The sequence below is a fragment of the Pezoporus flaviventris genome, unplaced genomic scaffold (assembly GCF_033815535.1).
Source record: "Pezoporus flaviventris isolate CSIRO_AGI_PZ_B2104156 unplaced genomic scaffold, CSIRO_AGI_Pfla_v1 ptg000765l, whole genome shotgun sequence".
Lineage (NCBI taxonomy): Eukaryota > Metazoa > Chordata > Aves > Psittaciformes > Psittacidae > Pezoporus > Pezoporus flaviventris.
The window spans coordinates 4,917-24,273 of record NW_026893310.1 but is presented as its reverse complement, the minus strand read 5'-3'; the positions used below and the strand labels follow the sequence as shown (position 1 = coordinate 24,273).

Sequence of the window (19,357 nt, the reverse complement as noted above, 5' to 3'; positions counted from 1 at the left end):
ACGCGGAAGCGATGTGTGGGGCGCGCTGTGGGGCGCTGCCCCCAGCCGGGTTCCTGCCCCGGGGGCCCCGGCGGTTGCTTCCCCCCCCTCGGAGGTGCCCCCAGACCCCTCCCCGTGCCCCGGGCACTTCCTCCCCCTCCTTCCTCTTCCTCTTTCCTCCTCTGGTCCCTCCCCCCCCCCCCCGTGTCCTCTTCCTCTTCCCTCTCCCCCTCTCCCTTCTTCCTCCTTCTCCCTCTTCCTCCTTCCTCCCTTCTCCTCCCCCCCGCAGCCCCCTCTCACCCCTCTCCACTCCCACACCCAGAAGCCGCAGCGCTGGCACCGGCCATGGGGCTGCCAGGGACCCCCAACACTCCCAACACCACCAGCACCAACAGCAGCACCAACACCATCAGCACCACCAGCACCAGTGACCCCAGCACCAGCAGCCCCGGTAACCCCAGCTCCAGGGTCCTGGCTGCTCAGGACGCCATCGTCTTCTCAGGGGTGGGTGCGGAAGGGGTGACCCCCCCCAGCACAGACACCAGGCTCTCGCCCAAGCCCGTGCCCATGGATGAGAACATCTCCCACGAGCACCAAGGCCCTGGATCCACATCCGGGAGCCGCTTCCCCGTGTCCATGGACGGGAGCATCTCAGCCGTGCCCAGGGATGAAAACATCGCCCACAAGTACCAAGCCCGCGGACCCACATCCAGGAGCATCTCCCACGTGCCCACGGATGAGGACATCTCCCCCGGGTCCATGGCCGTGGGTGGGAGCGTCCCGCAGGAGCACCACGGCCACATCCCCATGGACCGGAGCATCTCCCCCGTGTCCCTGCCCTGGGATGAGACCATCCCGTGGGAGCGGGAGCCAATCGATGACCCCAGGTGGCCCAAGACGACGTGCACAGAGGAGACCAAGACATCCACGTCCATGCCCCGGGGTGGGAGCATCCCGCAGGAGCGTGTGGCCAAGAATGGGGGCATCTCCCCCGTGTCCATGCCCCAGGATGGGGGCATCTCCCCCGTGTCCATGCCCAAGGATGGGGGCATCTCCCCCACATCCATGCCCGTGGGTGCCAGCTCCTCGCTCCAGCACCGGGAGCCCGATGGCAGTGATGAGGAGGATGATGCTGATGAAGGCACCGACAGCGGCTCTGAGGAGGACGAGGATGAAGATGAGGAGGAGGAGCCCCATTTCCACACCAATCCCCTGTTCCAGAGCCCCCCCCGGCCCCCAGACCCGGAGCTCGGTGCCCCCCTGGCTCTGCCCCCCAGCTCTGGGCACTCCCCCGGGCTGTGGCTGCAATGGGGGTGCTCAGACCCCCCTGGGCCCCTGACACCCACAGAGCCCCCCCATAGATCCCCCAGCCCCATAACACCCATAGAGCCCCCCCATAGAGCCCCCAGCTCCATAACACCCATAGAGCCCCCCCATAGATCCCCCAGCCCCATAACACCCATAGAGCCCCCCCATAGATCCCCCAGCCCCATAACACCCATAGAGCCCCCCCATAGACCCCCCAGCTCCATAACACCCATAGAGCCCCCCCATAGACCCCTCAGTCCCATAAAACCCATAGAGCCCCCGCATAGACCCCCCATCCCCACAACACCCATGGAGCCCCCCCATAGACCCCTCAGTCCCATAAAACCCATAGAGCCCCCGCATAGACCCCCCATCCCCACAACACCCATGGAGCCCCCCCATAGACCCCTCAGTCCCATAAAACCCATAGAGCCCCCCCATAGACCCCCCAGCCCCACAACCCCCATAGACCCCGCCCAGCGCCCCCCCAGCCCCACAGATGCCCCACAGCAGCCGCTGGGAGCGGGGTCCCCGCCCCCCTCCCCACCGCGGGGTTCCCCCCTCCCGGGCCATGGCTCTGCCCCGGGCCCCCCCCCCCACCAGGAGCTGCCCCCCGAGACGCCCGCGGAGCCCCCGCCCAGCGCCCAGGGGTGAGGACCCGGACCCGGCCCCCCCGGGACCCCCAACCCCCCCGAGCTCTGCCCTCCCCGTTCCCCCCACTCCCGACCCCCCCCAACCCCGCTTCCCCTTCCCCCCATCCCCTTCCCCCCCCCTTAAGCCCCCCCCATCCCTTCCCACCCCCCAGCCCCGCTCTGCTCCATCCGCCCCCCTTCCCCCCCCCCATTTGACCCCCCCATTGACCCCCCCAATTCCATCCCATTCCCTCCCTTCCATCCCCCCCTTCACCCCCCCACTCCCGACGCCCCACCCCAACCCCCCTTCCCCTTCCCCCCCACAGTTAAGCCCCCCCCATCCCTTCCCCCCCCCAACCCCGCTCTGCTCCATCCCCCCCATCCCCCCCATTGCCCCCCCCCAATTCCACCCCATTCCCCCCCCCCCCCAACCTCTCCCTCCCGCTGCAGGAGCCCCCCGGGGGGGTCCCGCTCCCACGCTCGCCTCCTGGCTTCGCGCCTCTTCCGCCTCGACGGCGTCCGCAGGTCCGAGGTGGCCGCGTTCCTGCGCCGGGGGTAAGGGGGGGGCCGGGGGGGGGGAGCCGCGTCCGGGCCCCGGCTCCAGCTCAGCCCCCCCAGGGACGGGTTCAGCGCGATGGTGGCGCAGGAGTACCTGGAGTGGTTCCAGTTCGGGGGGCAGGAGCTGGACCAGGCGCTCAGGTAGCGATGGGGGGGCAGAGATGGGGGCAGCGACAGAGAGAGGGGGGATACGGGGGGGTGGGGGTGAGGGGGGGGCGGGGGGGTGAATTGGGGCGGGTTTGGGGTGAATTTGAGAGGGTTTGGGGTGAATTGGGGCGGGTTTGGGGTGAATTGGGGCGGGTTTTGGTGAATTGGGGCGGGTTTTGGTGAATTTGAGAGGGTTTGGGGTGAATTGGGGCGGGTTTGGGGTGAATTGGGGCGGGTTTGGGGTGAATTTGAGAGGATTTGGGGTGAATTGGGGCGGGTTTGGGGTGAATTTGAGAGGATTTGGGGTGAATTGGGGCGGGTTTGGGGTGAATTGGGGCGGGTTTGGGGTGAATTGGGGTGGGTTTGGGGTGAATTTGAGAGGGTTTGGGGTGAATTGGGTTGGATTTGGGGCGAATTGGGGCGGGTTTGGGGTGAATTTGAGAGGGTTTGGGGTGAATTGGGGCGGATTTGGGGTGAATTGGGGCGGGTTTGGGGTGAATTGGGGCGGGTTTGGGGTGAATTGGGGCGGGTTTGGGGTGAATTTGAGAGGGTTTGGGGTGAATTGGGGCGGGTTTGGGGTGAATTGGGGCGGGTTTTGGTGAATTGGGGCGGGTTTTGGTGAATTTGAGAGGGTTTGGGGTGAATTGGGGCGGGTTTGGGGTGAATTGGGGCGGGTTTGGGGTGAATTTGAGAGGATTTGGGGTGAATTGGGGCGGGTTTGGGGTGAATTTGAGAGGATTTGGGGTGAATTGGGGCGGGTTTGGGGTGAATTGGGGCGGGTTTGGGGTGAATTTGAGAGGGTTTGGGGTGAATTGGGGCGGGTTTGGGGTGAATTTGAGAGGATTGGGGTGAATTGGGGCGGGTTTGGGGTGAATTTGAGAGGATTTGGGGTGAATTGGGGCGGGTTTGGGGTGAATTGGGGCGGGTTTGGGGTGAATTTGAGAGGGTTTGGGGTGAATTGGGGCGGGTTTGGGGTGAATTGGGGCGGGTTTGGGGTGAATTTGAGAGGATTTGGGATGAATTGGGGCGGGTTTGGGGTGAATTGGGGCGGGTTTGGGGTGAATTGGGGCGGGTTTGGGGTGAATTGGGGCGGGTTTTGGTGCATTGGGGCGGGTTTGGGGTCCCGGGGGTGCTGGGGGGGCCGGGTCCCGCTGCCACCCCCCCCCAGGAGCTTCCTGCGGGCGCTGGCGCTGTCGGGGGAGACGCAGGAGCGGGAGCGCGTCCTCGGGCACTTCTCGCGGCGCTTCCACAGCTGCAACCCCGGAGCCTTCCCCTCGCCCGGTGAGCCCCGAGCGCCCAGAGACCCACAGGGACCCACAGGGACCCACAGGGACCCATAGGGACCAATAGAGACCAATAGCACCCATAGAAACCCATAGCACCCATAGCCACCCATGGCATCCATAGAGACCGATAGAAACCCAGAGACACTCAGAGACACCCATAGAGACCTAGAGATACCCATAGCACCGATAGAGACACCCATAGAGACCCATAGCACCCAGAGACACCCATAGGCACCCACAGCACCAAAGACACCCATAGAGACCCATAGCAACCATAGACACCCATAGATATGCATAGCAGCCATAGATACCCATAGCACTCATAGACACCCATAGACTTCCACAGACACCCATAGCACCCACAGCCCCCATAGCACCCACAGATACCCCCTGAGCCTCCCCCCTCCCCTCCCAGCTCTATGGGGCCCCCATTGGCCCCCACTGGTGCTGATGGGGACGGGCGTCCCCCCCGGGGGCTCCCCCCCGCTGCCCCCCAGACGCGGTTCACTCCCTGACCTGTGCCCTGATGCTGCTCAACACCGACCTCCACGGGCAGGTGAGGAGCGGGGGGACCCCCGCGTGTGCCCCCCACGGCGGGGTGCGGGGTTCAGCCCCCCCACGCCCCCTGCCCTGCAGCGCCTCGGCCGCCCCATGAGCAGCGCCCAGTTCGTGGCCAACCTGCGCGGGATGATGGACGGGGAGGACTTCCCCCGGCAGCAGCTCCAGGTGCGGGGGGGACCGGGGGGGGGGCACCGCTGGGCCCCCGGAGCCCCCCCTGAGCCCCGGCTGCCCCCCAGGCTCTCTACGGCTCCATCCGCAGGCAGGAGCTGCCGTGGGCGCTGTGAGTGCGGGGCTATGGGGGGAGCGGGGGGGGGACGGACACGGGGGGCCCCCGTGATGCTGAGCCCCCCCCCGCAGGGATGATGAGGATGGGCAGGAGGAGGAGGCCCCCCCCGGCCCCAGGAGCAGCGAATCCCGGCCGGAGCTGCCGGGGGGGGCCGCGGCCGTCACCCACCGGGGCTGCTTGGCCAGGAAGGTGCTGGCCGAGGCCGGGGGCAGAAAGAGTGAGTGGGGAGGGGGGGTCCATGGGGCAGATTGGGGGGGTTGGGGGTCCAGATGTGGGGTCCACTGGGGGGGCAGCTTTGGGGGCTCAGCCCGAAATGAATTCGGGGGGGGGGGGGTGATTTTGGGCTCCGTTGGGGTCCGCAGGGGCAGCTTTGGGGGTGCCCATCTCGGGGGGGTCACAGCAGCCACGAGCGGCTCCATTGGGGTGTGGGGGGGGCACGATCCGGGGGGTTCCCCTCGCCGGCTCCAACCCCCCCCCCCCCGTGCCCCCCAGCGCCGTGGGGCAGACGCGGCTGGAAGCGCTTCGAGGCGGTGCTGGAGGGGACCCTCCTGCAGCTGCGCAGGGCGGGGGCCCCCCCCGAGGCGCCGCTGGGGGTGCACCACGCTCTGGCCGAGCGCGCCCCCGCTTACACCAAGCGCCCCGACGTGTTCCGCCTGCGCGCGGCCGACGGGAGCCGCTTCCTCTTCCAAGCGCCGTGAGTTGGGGGGGGGGGGGGGGTCCCGGTTTTGGGGGGGGGGGGCGGCCCCGGTGACCCCCCCGCCCCCCCCCCCCCCGCCGCAGGACGCCCCGGGAGATGCTGGCCTGGATCGAGCGCCTCAACCTGGCGGCCGCGCTCCTCTCCGCGCCCCCGTTCCCCGCCGCCGTCGGGTCCCAGCGCGGCCCCGCGCGGCCCCTGCTGCCCGCGGCGCTCAGCCGCAGCCCCCCGGTGAGCACCGGGAAAGGGGGGGACGGGGACGGGAGGCCCCCGGGAGCCCCCCCTGAGCCGGTGCCGCCGCAGGAGGAGCAGCGCCGGAGCCACGCGGCCTGGATGGAGCGGGTGGAGCGGGAGCTGCGGCAGCGGCAGCGCCACGGGCCCGGCCCCGACCCGCGGCAGCACCGGCGGGACACGGAGCTGCTGCTGCACGAGGTGAGGGCAGCGGCGCCGCTGGGGGGGGGCGCATCCAGCCCGGTCCTGGCCCGGGGCGGAGGTGGTGCTGCGGGGTACGGGGGTGCTGCGCCCATGGGGACACCGGGGCCACGGGGACACCGTTATGGCCATGGTGAGGTTGCTACGGGCATGGCAGCACCGGGGCCGTGGTGGCACCGATATTGCCCTTGGTGACACAGGGCCCTGGTGGCACCATTGTGCCCACGGTGACCCTGTTCTGGCCGTGGTGGCACCATTGTCCCCACGGTGACCCTGTTCTGGCTATGGCGGCACCATTGTGCCCACAGTGACCCTGTTCTGGCCGTGGTGGCACCATTGTCCCCACGGTGACCCTGTTCTGGCCGTGGTGGCACCATTGTGCCCATGGTGACCCTGTTCTGGCCATGGTGGCTCCATCGTCCCCACGGTGACCCTGTTCTGGATGTGTTGGCACCATTGTCCCCATGGTGACCCTGTTCTGGCCATGGTGGCACCATTGTCCCCATGGTGATCCTGTTCTGGATGTGTTGGCACCATTGTCCCCATGGTGACCCTGTTCTGGCCATGGTGGCACCATTGTCCCCACGGTGACCCTGTTCTGGCCGTGGTGGCACCATTGTGCCCACGGTGACCCTGTTCTGGCCGTGGTGGCACCATTGTGCCCACGGTGACCCTGTTCTGGCCATGGTGGCACCGTTGTCCCCATGGTGACCCTGTTCTGGCCATGGTGGCACCATTGTCCCCATGGTGACCCTGTTCTGGCCATGGTGGCACCGTTGTCCCCATGGTGACCCTGTTCTGGATGTGTTGGCACCATTGTCCCCATGGTGACCCTGTTCTGGATGTGTTGGCACCATTGTCCCCACGGTGACCCTGTTCTGGCCATGGTGGCACCGTTGTCCCCACGGTGACCCTGTTCTGGCCGTGGTGGCTCCATTGTCCCCACGGTGACCCTGTTCTGGCTATGGCAGCACCATTGTCCCCACGGTGACCCTGTTCTGGCTATGGCAGCACCATTGTCCCCACAGTGACCCTGTTCTGGCCGTGGTGGCACCATTGTGCCCATGGTGACCCTGTTCTGGCTATGGCAGCACCATTGTCCCCATGGTGACCCTGTTCTGGCCATGATGGCTCCATTGTCCCCACGGTGACCCTGTTCTGGCTATGGCAGCACCATTGTCCCCACGGTGACCCTGTTCTGGCTATGGCAGCACCATTGTCCCCACGGTGACCCTGTTCTGGCTATGGCAGCACCATTGTCCCCATGGTGACCCTGTTCTGGCCATGATGGCTCCATTGTCCCCACGGTGACCCCGTTGTCCCCACGGTGACCCCGCTGTCCCCGCGCTGACCCCGTTGCGGTGCCCCCCCCGCAGCGCCGGCGCTACGAGACCTACGTGCGGGTGCTGGACTCGTGGCTCCGCGGCCGGGCCGAGCCGGGCTGGGAGGCGGAGGCGGAGCCGGGAGCGGCCCCCCGGGCCCCCCCGCGCTGAGCAGGGCGCGCTCCAGCCCCTCCCTGGGCCCCGGCCCCGCCGCGGCCCCCCCCGCCCGCGTCCGCAGGAACGAGTCCGAGCGGGGAACGCTGCGGAGCCTCGTGGGCCGGCGGCTGCGGGAGCGGCCCTGAGCGGGGGGGGCACGGGGGGAGCGGTGCGGGAATGGGGGGGAGCGGAGCGGGAATCGGGGGGAGAGGGACGGGAATGGGGGGGAGAGGGATGGGAATGGGGGAAGCGGTGCGGGAAGGGGGACAGGAATGGGGGGGGGAGCGGGACGGGAATGGGGTGGGGAGCAGGATGGGAATGGGGGGGAGCGGGATGGGAAAGGGGGGGGAAGCGGTACGAGCGGCCCTCGGGCACCACCAGCACTTGGGGGGGGGGCTTGGGAGCAATGTGGGAAACTCAGGGAGACCCCCCCAAAACGGACGGGGGTCACAGCCCCCCCCCCCCACTGCTGCTGCAATAAAGGTTTGTGACCAGCACGGCCCCCCCCTGTGTCCCCAAATGACCCGGGGAGGGGGGGACGTGGGGGTGATACCGTGGGCATTGCCTGTGTCTTCCATACAGCAACACCTTGTCTGTGGGGGGAACCACTCATTGCTCCCCCCCAGCCTGCAGGGACCCCCCAGTGCCACCCCCAGCATTGGCTATGGGACATTGCAGGGCCACGACTCCCCCAAACAGCCCCCACACCCCCCTCAACAGCACCCCCCCGAACCCCTTACCATGATCCAACAGCTTTAGGTGGGAATTCGTATTTATATGGAATATTTGGGGTCAGTTCCTAAGGGGGGTTAAAGGGGAGCGAGGGGAGGACACACCGTGAACACTGCCAAAGGGGACAACCCCCGGTGGGGTTCCTGGAGGTGGGAAGTGAAACGGGATCCCTGGGGAAGGGGGCTGTGACATGAGCCCCCCCTCGGGCTGGAATCCAGCAGGATCAGCCCTGGGAACAAAACCCATCCCAAGAGCCCTCATCCCAGTTCGAGATGAGGTGGCTGGAGGGTCTTTGGGGGGGGAAAGCCCCCCCCAGTGATGGGTTGATGTGGAAAAGCCTCATCCAACCCCATCCATACAAAATTCAGATCCAAAACCATTCCATGGAGAGGGCTGGCACAAGGAGCTGGGGGGGCGGGTGTGTGTTAATAAAGGGGGATTTGGGGGTTCCCCCCCCCCCCCATTCCCGGTCCAGGCACCCCCTGGGCTGGCTCCGGCCGCGATTCCCATGGGCTCCTCAGGCGTATTCCAGCTGCGCGGGGCTGCGGCTCCCTTCGCCCTTGGGCTCGGCCGCCGGCGCCTTCCCCTCGCCGCCCTCCAGCCCCTTGGCAGCCAGGTAATCCCGCACCTCCAGCTCCAGCTTCTTGGCCTTCAGCGCCGCCGTGTGCAGCTTCTCCAGGAAATCCGGCATTCCTGGTGGGAGGGGAGCTCATGGGGGCACTGGGGCTGCTGCCACCCAAAGGGGAGATCCCCCAGGCTGAGCCCTCCTGCAGCTCCACTCTGACCTCCCCTCAGCTTCCTTTTCCTTCCTCCCTGTTTTCCTTCCTTCCCATTTCCCTGTTCCCCTCCTTTGCCTCTCCCTCATCTCTCCCTCCCCACGCTGCAGCGCTGCCCCTATCCCACAGCCCTGCTGCATCCCGGGATTCCTCACACTTCCCATGGTCAGAGCCTCCCTTCCCAGGAGCTTTTCCCCCATTGACTCCAGTTCCATTCTCTCTGCACTCTGGATCCCGGGGCTGGGAGTGAGTTAAAACCAGCTCGTTTGGCTATAAAAGGGGAATCCCACTGCATTTTCCTTTGGGAGAGATGGAATATCCTCCCACACAGACCCCTTCCCATGCGGGAGGAAGAGCAGCCCCAGGCACTCAAACCACCCCCAATTGGAAGCATCTCCCCCTATTCCTTCCCCCCACCCAACAGGGAATGCCGGAGCCTCCTGGCTTGCTCCAGATGGAATCTCCCAGCCCGGGGTTGGAATTCCCAGCCCTGGGGCTCACTCACCGCTGGAGACCATCCAGCTGAGGCAGTAGCGGGGGAACACGGTCTGGGGGTTGTCGCTGTATGTCAGCAGGTAATCAAACCCGTTCTGGGGAGGAGGAGCAGACCTGAGCCAGTGGGAATGCTGCATTCCCCCCGCCCCAGATTCCCCGTAGGAGGAATCCTGATGCTGGGTTTAGGAGCATTAAGTGCTTCCCAATGGGATTTGTGAGGCTCGAGCAGTGCGTTTGGCTCCCGGGAGCAGGATAAGGATGAAACTACTGAGCTGGAGCTTCCAATCCCCCATGGAGGGGCTTTCCTTGGCTTTGGGAAGGGACTGATCCCCCTCTCCAGTGTGGAGCATTGAGCCCAGCTCAGTACCGGCAGCCGGAGAAGGAGCAGATCCACTTGGAGCAGCAGGAATGTCTCCTCTGCCCCCCGGCCCACGCCAGGACCCACCTCATCGAAGGTTTTGTGGGGCCGGATCACCATCTGGGATTCATAGGTCCTGACCCGAACGTACTCGGGATCTTCCGGGACACTCGGATGCTCCACAGCCCTGGAGGGAAGGAGATGGGAGCAGCTTGGGTTGATGTGCTGGTGCCTCGGAGGTGGCTCCCAAGAGACCAAGGGTTTCACCCCAAAAGCCGCTCTGGTTTTGAGGCAGATCCCTGAGGTTTGGCCGAGTCCATCCTGGAATTCCTCCCAGCACGTAGCACCGGGACACGTACCGTGAGACCAGCACCATCAGGTTGTTCTCCTGGTCCACGCTGTACCGCCGCACGTACACGTAGTCCCGGGAGTACATGGGGTACTGGGGAGGGAGAGCACGGGGATGAGCCCCAGGGCCTTCCCGGGGTGGGGAGGGTGGGAATGGGGCTGCTCACCGGGAAGTGTGTGACCCAATGGATCACTTCGGAGCCAGTGGCCAAATCCCTCTCGATCACATCCAGTTTGATGACCAAGGAGTCCCATTTCTTCCTGTACTCGGTGTCCAGCTGCAGAGAGAGCCCGGAGCGGGGGGGGGTGAGGAGCTGAGGGCACCCAGTGTGTGTGGGGCCAAAAGAGGGGATGGGATCCAGAGGGACCCCCCCACCCCTGCATCCTGCATCCGGCTGCCCCATCCCAAGGCCAGGTTGGACACAGGGGCTTGGAGCAAGCTGCTCCAGTGGGAGGGGGGTTGGAGCTGGGGGAGCTTTAAGGTCCCTTCCTCCCAAACCTGATGTCCAGGGCGCTCACCTGCACGTTGAAGAACTGCCGGGGAGTGACATCCGTGTAGGAGCCGAACACTGCGGGAAGAGGAAGGTTTGAATCCCGGGATTAGAAGGAAAAGGGATTTTCTTAGGCAGGACCCCCCCCCCCGCCCCAAGGGCATCAGGACGGGACCATCCCCACCGCGGTACCTCGGTACTGGTACAAGTGGGTGCCCTCGATCGGCCGCCGCCAGAGCTTAAAATGCTTCTTGTCCATGATCATCTCCCAGGGCTGCTCCCCCTGCTCCGCTCTGGGATCCAGGCGCTGGGAATCCCCCTGGAACAGGCTGGAAATGTTCTCCATGTGCTTCATCTCCTGCGCAGAGCTGGCACCAGAGAGACCCAGAGCCCTGTCAGTGACCATCCAAGCCCAGGTCCGGCATCTTCACCCACAGGAGCTGGATCCAGGTCTCCAAGATCTGGGATAACCCCGTCCCGTGCTGCAGCTCCCCTCCCACACCATTGACACATGAGAGTGGAAAGGCTGGATCCACCCAGAGGCTCATTCCCAGCGCTCCCGGCGCCGGGCCACGCTCACTGTGCCAAAGGAATTGGCACCAGTTTGTGACCTGCGAGGCCGGTCCCACTGGTCCGGCTGAATTCCCATTCCCTAGAAGTCACCAGACTCCTGGATGGATCCCAAATGGATCCACAAACCCCTTTGCTCGATCTGGAAGCGCAGCTCCGGCTCCTCCACACCCCAATGCCCCCATCCCAAGCTGGGATGCCAGGGAAAACGGAGCTAAAGGAGAGGGGACAGGGAGGGGATGGGAAAGGGGATCCTCTAATCCCATTCCTCCCTTCCCGACGCTGTTCCCTATGGAGGATTCCCACCTGCCTAGGACAAAAGGCATCGGCTGCCGGGAGGGGAGGGGAGCGGAGCCGGGCTGGATAAGGGGAAAGGGAAGAGCGAGGAGGGATAAGCCAAGGGCAGCGTCCTCCTCCTGGGAGCCTCCGGGAGCGGATGGAGCTGGAGGGATCCTCACAAGGAGGTTACAGAGGCTCCAGCCTGCTCCGAGTCACCGGGGACAGGATAATCCCGGCCCTGCTTTACTTAATCCCAGGCCTAAGCCGAGCGCTGCTGAGCCCAGTGGAAAACTCCAGCGGGTTCAGGCCGGGCCCCGCAGGGAAGGAGCCGGGATTTGGTGCCTTTGGTGCCTTTCCCAGCGCTGGGATCGCCCTCACACGATGCCGGTGGCACAAACAGGGCTCGAGGGTCGCGGCTCCTTCGCTCCGAGGTTTAATTAAGCCTCGGGAAGGGCCCCCTGGAGCGAGCCCATGGGACTGGCCCCCCCCCCAGGCACAAGGGAGAGGTTTGGGGTGCAACTGCCAAGCGTGGCGGGGGCACCCAGCATCGGGGGGACACCCCCCAAATCCTACAGAGGGGGAGCTCAAGGGGCACCCCAAGGGAACCCCTATGGTGGGACAGGAGAGGACAAAGGGGACCCCCCCCTCAGCACCCCAGAAATGGGGACAAGGGGGGGTTGCGGGGGAACCACCCCATAGATTTAAGGGACGGACTTGAGGTGCACCCGCCCCGCTCGGCCTATGGGGCCTGCCCTATGTCGGGGGGGGGGGGAGCTTTGGGCTGCAAAGGGAGAACCCGGGGGGCTCTGGAGCCCTCCAGCGCTGGGGGCGGACCCGCCCGATGGGGCTCCCCGCAGGGGGGGTTTGGGGGTGCGGAGCCCCCCAAGCGCTGTGGGGGACACGACACAGACACACACACACACACACGCACCGCTGCAGCTCCTCCTCCTCGATGCGCTGCCCGTCCCACACGAACACCCCGGCCAGGGTGGCCATGAGCCGGCCGGTGGCGGCGAAGGCGAGGCGGCCCCGGAGCAGCCACCACCACCACCACCCCCCCCACCCCCCTCCTCCTCCTCCTCCTCCTCCTCCGCCCCCTCCGGTTCTCCGCGCCCGCTCCGCTTCCCCGGCCCGGCTGCAGAGCAGCGCCAGCAGCGCCCGGCCGCGGGCGGCAGGGGCAGGGCCAGGGCCGGGGGGAGGCGCGGCGGGGCCCGGCCGGGCGCAGCGGACGAGCAGGCCGGCGAGCGGCCACCGCGGCTGCAACATGCCGCCGCTGCCTCCGCGGGGCCGCCCCTGCGGCGCGCTCCCGATGGCGTCATCGCGCAGCGCCGCGCCACGCCATTGGCCCCCGCGGGGGAGACCTCGCTGCGGTCATTGGGTGAGGAGGGCTCCGCGGGGTGGGGCTTGAGGCAAGGACACGCCCCCAGGAGCGGAGGGCGGGGCGAGGGGGTGTGGAGGGTAATGGGGTGTTATTGGGGGGCAATGGGAGGTTTGGGGTCTGGGGGGGGTACAGCGGCAGTGGAGGGGGATTGGGGACAGCAAAATGGAGTCACAGAACGGTTTGGGTTGGAAAGGGCCTTGAGATCATCCAGTCCCAACCCCCTGCCATGGGCAGGGACACCTCACACTAAACCAGGGCACCCAAGGCTCTGTCCAACCTGGCCTTGAACACTGCCAGGGATGGAGCATTCACAGCCTCCCTGGGCAACCCATTCCAGTGCCTCACCAACCTCACATAAAGAACTTATCTCCAACCTGAACTTCCCATTTCAGTCTGAACCCATCACCCCTTGTCCCATCCCTACAGTCCCTGATGAAGAGCCCCTCTCCAGCATCCTTGTAGCCCCCTTCACACACTGGAAGCTGCTCTGAGGTCTCCACGCAGCTTCTCTTCTCCAGCCCCAACGTTCTCAGCCTGGCTCCATTCGGGAGCTGCTCCAGCCCCTGAGCATCCTCGTGGCCTCCTCTGAACTCGCTCCACCAGCTCCATGTCCTGACGCTGGGGACCCCGGCACTGCACACAGGGCTGTAGGGGGGGGGGTGTCTCACGAGAGCAGAGGGACAGGATCCCCTCCATGAGCTCACGCTGCTTCAGACGCAGCTCGGCACGCAGTTGGTTTCCTGCCTCAAGCGCACCCCGCCGGCTCCTGTTCAGCTCACAGGGAGCTCCCCCCTTTCCCCAGCACAAAGCCAGGCTCCACTCAGCCCTCGCACCCCCTTTAGGCTGGAGGGGGCCCCATCCACAGCTCCCACCGGGGGCACCAGACACCCCTCACACCCCCGGCTCCAGGAGCCCACTGAGCGCCACGCCCCCCGCCCGCCTCTATTTATATCCACCCCGCCCAGCCAATGGCGAGCGCCAAAGCGCCGCGTGGGCGGGGCGGAGCAAACCACTGCAGGGGGGGGGGCGGGAGGGGCGGTTCGTCACCCCCGGAGCGGGGCTGAGTGACCCGGGCCCGGGATTGCCCACCGGGGCACCGAGCAGGGCCAGGCGGACCGACCGGACCGGGCCGGGCCGCTTCCCCCGGGGACACGGCGGGGCAGGCGGCAACCGGTGACCACCGGCGATACCCCCCACGGTGCGGCCGCATGGAACAGCCCGAGGCAGCCATGTTACCGGCTGGGCGCCTGCCCGGCCCAGCGCCGCCCGCCGCCATCTTGTGACACCCGGGACGGAGACCCCCGCACCCCGATAGGGAACAGAGACCCCCGCACCCTGATGGGGAACAGAGATCCCCGCACCCGGATAGGGAACGGAGACCCCGCACCCTGATGGGGAACGGAGACCCCCGCACCCTGATGGGGAACGGGGACCCCCGCACCCTGATGGGGAACGGGGACCCCCGCACCCTGATAGGGAACAGAGACCCCTGCACCCTGATAGGGAACAGAGACCCCCGCACCCTGATGGTGAACGGAGACCCCGCACCCTGATGGGGAACAGAGACCCCCGCACCCTGATGGGGAACGGAGACCCCCGCACCCTGACGGACACCGGGTCAGAGCCTGCGAAGGGAGGACCCCGGGGGAGCCTCGAGACGCGCCTCGCCCCTCCCACCTTATTTGCATACGACTCATTTGCATAAGGGGCGGGAAAACTCGTATTAGGCAGCACAGCCCCACTCCCGGACTGGTGGCAGTGGTTTTGAGGGGGGGGGGGTGTGTGTGTGTCAGTGCTACCGGTTCCTCCGGGACCCCCCCCCGCACCTGCTCAGCACAGCACAGCTCTGTCTTTATGTAAAAAACGCTTTTATCCGTCCCAGGTGTATAAAAGGCCGGAGGTGCTGAGCCCCAGCCCCGCACCGCCCGCCGCCGCCTGCCCCGCAACAACCCCACACCACAGCGCTGCTCCCTCCTCCTCCTCCTCCTGCAGGCCCGTCCCTGGGCTCTGCCTTCACCTATTCCTTATGAACCCCCCACATTCCTCGTGTCCCGGGCACAGGGCGGCGGCGGGAGGGAGCGGCTGCTTCTCCTCCTGCCCTCTTTACGCTGTTTTCTGTTGGCCCTTCTTCCCGATCAGCGACTTGTGGATGTGGGGGATGACACCTGCGGAGAGAAGAGGAGGATTCCCATCAGAGCCAGGCCAAATCCTCCCTTTATTGTGCCTCGGGAATTAGGAATCCCTGCTCGTGTGTTCACCCCCCCCCCCCTTTAGATGAGGGCTGAGGGACACTCACCTCCGCCGGCAATGGTGGCTTTGATCAGGGAATCGAGCTCCTCATCCCCGCGGATGGCGAGCTGCAGGTGCCGGGGAGTGATCCGCTTCACTTTGAGATCCTTGGAGGCATTCCCCGCCAGCTCCAGCACCTGCCCAGACAGGGGCGAGAGCCTCGGCATCAACCAGCAGCCCCGGCAGGGAGGAGGCAGTGGGGGGGGGGGAACAGGACCTACCTCTGCGGTGAGGTACTCGAGGATGGCAGCACTGTACACGGCCGCCGTGGCTCCCACTCGCCCGTGGCTCGTGGTGCGAGTCTTCAAGTGTCTGTGGATCCGGCCCACGGGGAACTGGGGTGGGAGGGAGCGAGCCAGTTGTTAATCCCCCATTCAACAGCACCCGAGCCACTCATGGGGGTCCCACAAAGGGAGCTCTGAGCGCAACCCCGGGCTCCTGTCCCAGCCCGATCCCAAAGCATCCCTAAGGAGGGAGGTCTGGGGCTGCCTCACCTGCAGGCCGGCTCTCTGCGAGCGGGACACCGCCTTGGCCTTGGCCTTCCCGCTGTCCTTTCCCGCCTTCCCACCAGCCTGCAGGGGAGAGACACCGGGAATTAATCCATGTGCAACCACCCCCCCGAGCCCTGCATTGGGGCAGCAGCACCAGAGGGACCTGGAGCTGTGGGAGCGAGGCCACGGAGCTGCTGCGAGGGCTGGAGCAGCTCTGCTCTGGAGCCAGGCTGAGAGAGCTGGGCTGGGGCAGCCTGGACAAGAGAAGGCTCCTGAAGGGGAGACCTGAGAGCAGCTCCAGTGCCTGAAGGGGCTGCAGGAAACCTGGAGAGGGGCTTGGGACAAGGGCCTGTAGGGACAGGCCAAGGGGAATGGCTTGAACCTGCCAGAGGGGAGACTGAGATGAGCTCTTAGGCAGAAGCTCTTCCCTGTGAGGGTGCTGAGGCGCTGGCACAGGGTGCCCAGAGAAGCTGTGGCTGCCCCATCCCTGGCAGTGCTCAAGGCCAGGTTGGACACAGGGGCTTGGAGCAAGCTGCTCCAGTGGAAGGGGTCCCTGCCCGTGGCAGGGGTTGGAGCTGGATTTAAGCTCCCCCCAACCCCAACCAGGCTGGGATTCCATGTAAACAGGACAGAGAAACCCAGCTAGCAACGTTCTAATCAGAAAGACCATCCTCAGAGTGTAACGTCCCAACACCCCCCGGACAAGCAGCAAAATACAGCTTCACGAGCCAGCAAAACACTATTAGAGCGTCCTTTGGGCTATCTATCCTCATTATAATCTCAGTTGAATATTAACAATCACACCCACGTGTTGATAATTGGAATTACATTGAATAAATATGCAAAATGAAGTGGGGAAAATCAGGGAAGATCCCCCCGCGTGTGCTGGGATGTGCCATGGGGCTGAGCCTGTCCTCGTCCTGCCCCCAAGGGACACACGCTGGGTACGAGCTGTGCTCTGGGTGTGTTTAATGATTGCTCTTTGCTGCCTTTGTAGGTGTTATTTTCACTCTCACCCTCCCAGGTGTGTGTCAGATCATCAGTGGTGATGTTCAACTCTTCCACTGCCAAGAATTCAGGTCATAAAACCTCTCAGCGGAGATCTATCGCTGGGGTAAACCCCTCCCTGGGGGGAAGACCCCTTTAACATGAGGAGAGCAACACATAAAATACCCCCAAATCTGCTCTCTTGAAGAAACAGCAGCAGAGAAACCCCGGAGAGCAACTGGAGAGGGGGAGCAGAGCCCTAAGCCACGCTGGCTCCATCTAAACCCCTGGCTTTAGACCACGCATGGATCCCGCAGTCCCTATTCCTGTCTATGAAGGAGCAATTCCAGCTGTCAGGCGTCCAGGCGCTCTTTAAACTCAACCATGGGGAAAAGAAGTTGCAAGGAAATAGTTCACGTGCAAGGGAGACATGAAGCAGATCCGGCAGCGGGAATGCCGGCACAGCAAACCCTCCCTTGCAGGGCAGGGGTGTCTGTAGCACTTGCGCTGTCAGGAGAGCAGCAGAGACGCGTCCAAAAGGATCTGAAGCCCCCGGAGTTCCTTTGAAAGCAGCGAAAGCATCGCTCGGTAAAACTCCCAAACTCATGCCCATCCCGGGCACGGTCCTGCAGGAACGCTGGCTCTGCTATGTCCAGCGTGAACATTCCCTCCTCTTCCTCACGGAGCTCAGGCTGGTCAAAGGCGGATTTGCTTCTTCATCCGTGCCGGACAGCACTGACAGGCACAGGAGCGGCGTCTCCTTTCCTTCTCCCCACGGGAGCGCATTCCCACAGGGAAACCCCCTGGATGCAACAATTGGATCTCTCCCAAGCCAAACCCAAGTCTCTTTTTCCCCTCTTCCCATCGCTCCAGACAGGACCAAACCCTCCAGAAAGCACCTCTGGATCGGCGGCCACCGCTTGCGTAACCTCCCCGCGGGCTCCCCCTCACCTCCTGCCGCCCGCACACCGCTTACAGACCCCGCGCTGAGGGTTACAGACCCCGGGCCATGCACACAGGGCGGTGAACTCCGGCCGGAGCCCGAGCTCCGCCTGGGCCCTAACCCGCGGGGACCGCAGGCAGCGGCTCTGACAGGCGCCCTTCGGCGGGGCTCCCCCCTGACAGCCGCGTCCTCGCCCCACGAGCAACTTCGGCACCACGCGAGCAGCGTCGAGGGCTGCCCGCGGCGACGCTTCCCCTCCGCCGCCCTCCCGCGGACAGCGGAAGGAGCCGCCGGGAAGCGGCGCAGCCCCCTCCTGAAGGGCCTCACCACCGCGGGAGGCTCCGCGGGGACCGGGCTCCGGCGTCCCCGGGAGCCCCTCGGGACACGGTCGCGGAGCCACCCCCGCCGCCCCTCACCATGGTGCCGCCGAGCCCCGGTGCCGATCCCGCGCTGGAGCCGCCTCAGGAGCCGCCAGACAATAACCCTCCCGCGAGCGACGACGGAGCCCGGCCTGCCGCGGCGGCCCGCGAGCCAATCGCGGCGCCCCGTGCTAGTTTGAACACGCCGCTATCACCAATCACAACTCGGCTTCTTACCTCCCCCCTCGCCTGGCTCCGCCCCGCGGCCCGTTTAACGGCTGTTTTTTTCCTTTGCACACGGCACGCAGGGGTGAGGGCGGGGCCGCCCCGCGCCGGTGCGGCTGAGCGACGTGGCTGTCATCCAATAGAAACAGCGGAATGGCCAGCGAGGGGGCGGGGACAGAATGACAGACAGCTCAGGGAGCCAATTGGAGGAGGGAAAACTTTCCCGCCCATTCTCTGGCCCCGCCCCTCGCGTTGTTTGTTTGCGCGGTGCGGCGCTGAGGGAAGGGCTGCGGCCGCTCCCGGTCCCGGTCCCGGTCCCGGTCGGGCTCCGTGGGGGCCCTCGGTGCGGGCGGCCCCGCCGCAGTGAGGGGCCTGAGCCCGGCACAAAGCTTCCCGCTCGGTTACGGCCGGCGGCGGTGGAGCAGGTAGGGCCGCGCCGGGCCGGTGCCTCAGCGTCCCCCCGGCTCAGGGCCTCGCAGCTGCTCCCGCTCCCTTCCGGAGGAGCCTGGCGGCACCTGCCCCATGGCAGGCCCCCCCCCCCCCACCAGCTGTGCCCCGCGCAGCCCCGGCTCCAGCCGTGATGGGGCCCCGCGGCAGCTGCTGCCGGCGGGACGCGGGTGCCGGGGGCTGCTCCCGCCTGGCCTGGGGGCCGCCCGCGGGGGGGCCGCGTTGCTCCGTGCGGTGCCGGTGTTTTCCCCCCCCGCCCCACGGGACATGGTGCTGCCTGGGGGGAGCCCCGCGGCCCCTTGGTGCCGTGCTGAGACCTCGGGGTGCCTGTGTGTGTGTGCACACAGCCCCATAGGGCCCCGCAGAGGTCGGGGAGTCCCGCAAAAGCCCCACAGGTCCCCAGGCAAGCCCTGACAGTCCCCCAAAAGCCCCAAGGATCCCCCCCAAGGCCCCGAGATGCCACCAGAGGTCCTCCCCAGAGCCCCTTAGGGGTCCCGTGAAAGCCCCCCAGGTCCCCACTAGAGCCCTTTGGATCCCCCCCAAAGGTCCCATGTTTCCCCAGGGCCCCATAGTTCCACCCAGAGACCCACATGTCCTCCCCTTGGCCCTAAGGTCCCCCAGAGCCCCACAGGTGCCCCCCAAAGCTCCATAATTCAGCCCCAAGGTTCCCCCTGTATCCTTCCCCCCCACCCATGAAGGCCCCTAAAGCTGCAAGGGCCCTTCCCAGACCCACATAAGTCCCATCCAAGTCCCACCACAACCCGGTCCCAAACCAATGGCACCCCTTCAGGGACTCTCTCCCCCCCAGTGATCCAGACGGGGCAG

General features: G+C 66.0%; 3 protein-coding genes across 3 annotated transcripts; 1 reads left to right on the top strand and 2 right to left on the bottom strand.

Annotated features, from left to right (window-relative positions):
* The first annotated feature begins 324 nt into the window (after positions 1-324).
* LOC133264337 (collagen alpha-1(I) chain-like) lies at positions 325-7,507 on the top strand. The gene is made up of 13 exons (XM_061444289.1): positions 325-1,231; positions 1,718-1,937; positions 2,370-2,474; positions 2,538-2,618; positions 3,793-3,905; positions 4,408-4,466; positions 4,570-4,636; positions 4,708-4,755; positions 4,839-4,974; positions 5,250-5,451; positions 5,538-5,682; positions 5,755-5,925; positions 7,260-7,507. Exons 1-13 carry the CDS (start codon positions 325-327, stop codon positions 7,505-7,507), a joined length of 2,502 nt encoding a protein of 833 aa, XP_061300273.1.
* A 1,038-nt stretch (positions 7,508-8,545) lies between these two features.
* On the bottom strand, positions 8,546-12,502 carry STARD7 (StAR related lipid transfer domain containing 7). The gene is made up of 8 exons (XM_061444284.1): positions 12,342-12,502; positions 10,754-10,929; positions 10,590-10,639; positions 10,238-10,348; positions 10,082-10,164; positions 9,810-9,909; positions 9,375-9,459; positions 8,546-8,786 (listed from the first exon to the last, which is right to left on the bottom strand). The coding sequence occupies exons 1-8, from the start codon at positions 12,404-12,406 to the stop codon at positions 8,611-8,613; spliced, it is 846 nt and encodes a 281-aa protein (XP_061300268.1). The 5' UTR covers positions 12,407-12,502; the 3' UTR covers positions 8,546-8,610.
* Positions 12,503-14,752: 2,250 nt separating this feature from the next.
* LOC133264335 (histone H2A.V) lies at positions 14,753-18,080 on the bottom strand. Its single transcript, XM_061444286.1, has 5 exons — positions 17,918-18,080; positions 15,575-15,652; positions 15,302-15,415; positions 15,088-15,217; positions 14,753-14,956 (listed from the first exon to the last, which is right to left on the bottom strand). The coding sequence occupies exons 1-5, from the start codon at positions 17,918-17,920 to the stop codon at positions 14,895-14,897; spliced, it is 387 nt and encodes a 128-aa protein (XP_061300270.1). The 5' UTR covers positions 17,921-18,080; the 3' UTR covers positions 14,753-14,894.
* Between the last annotated feature and the right edge of the window lie 1,277 nt (positions 18,081-19,357).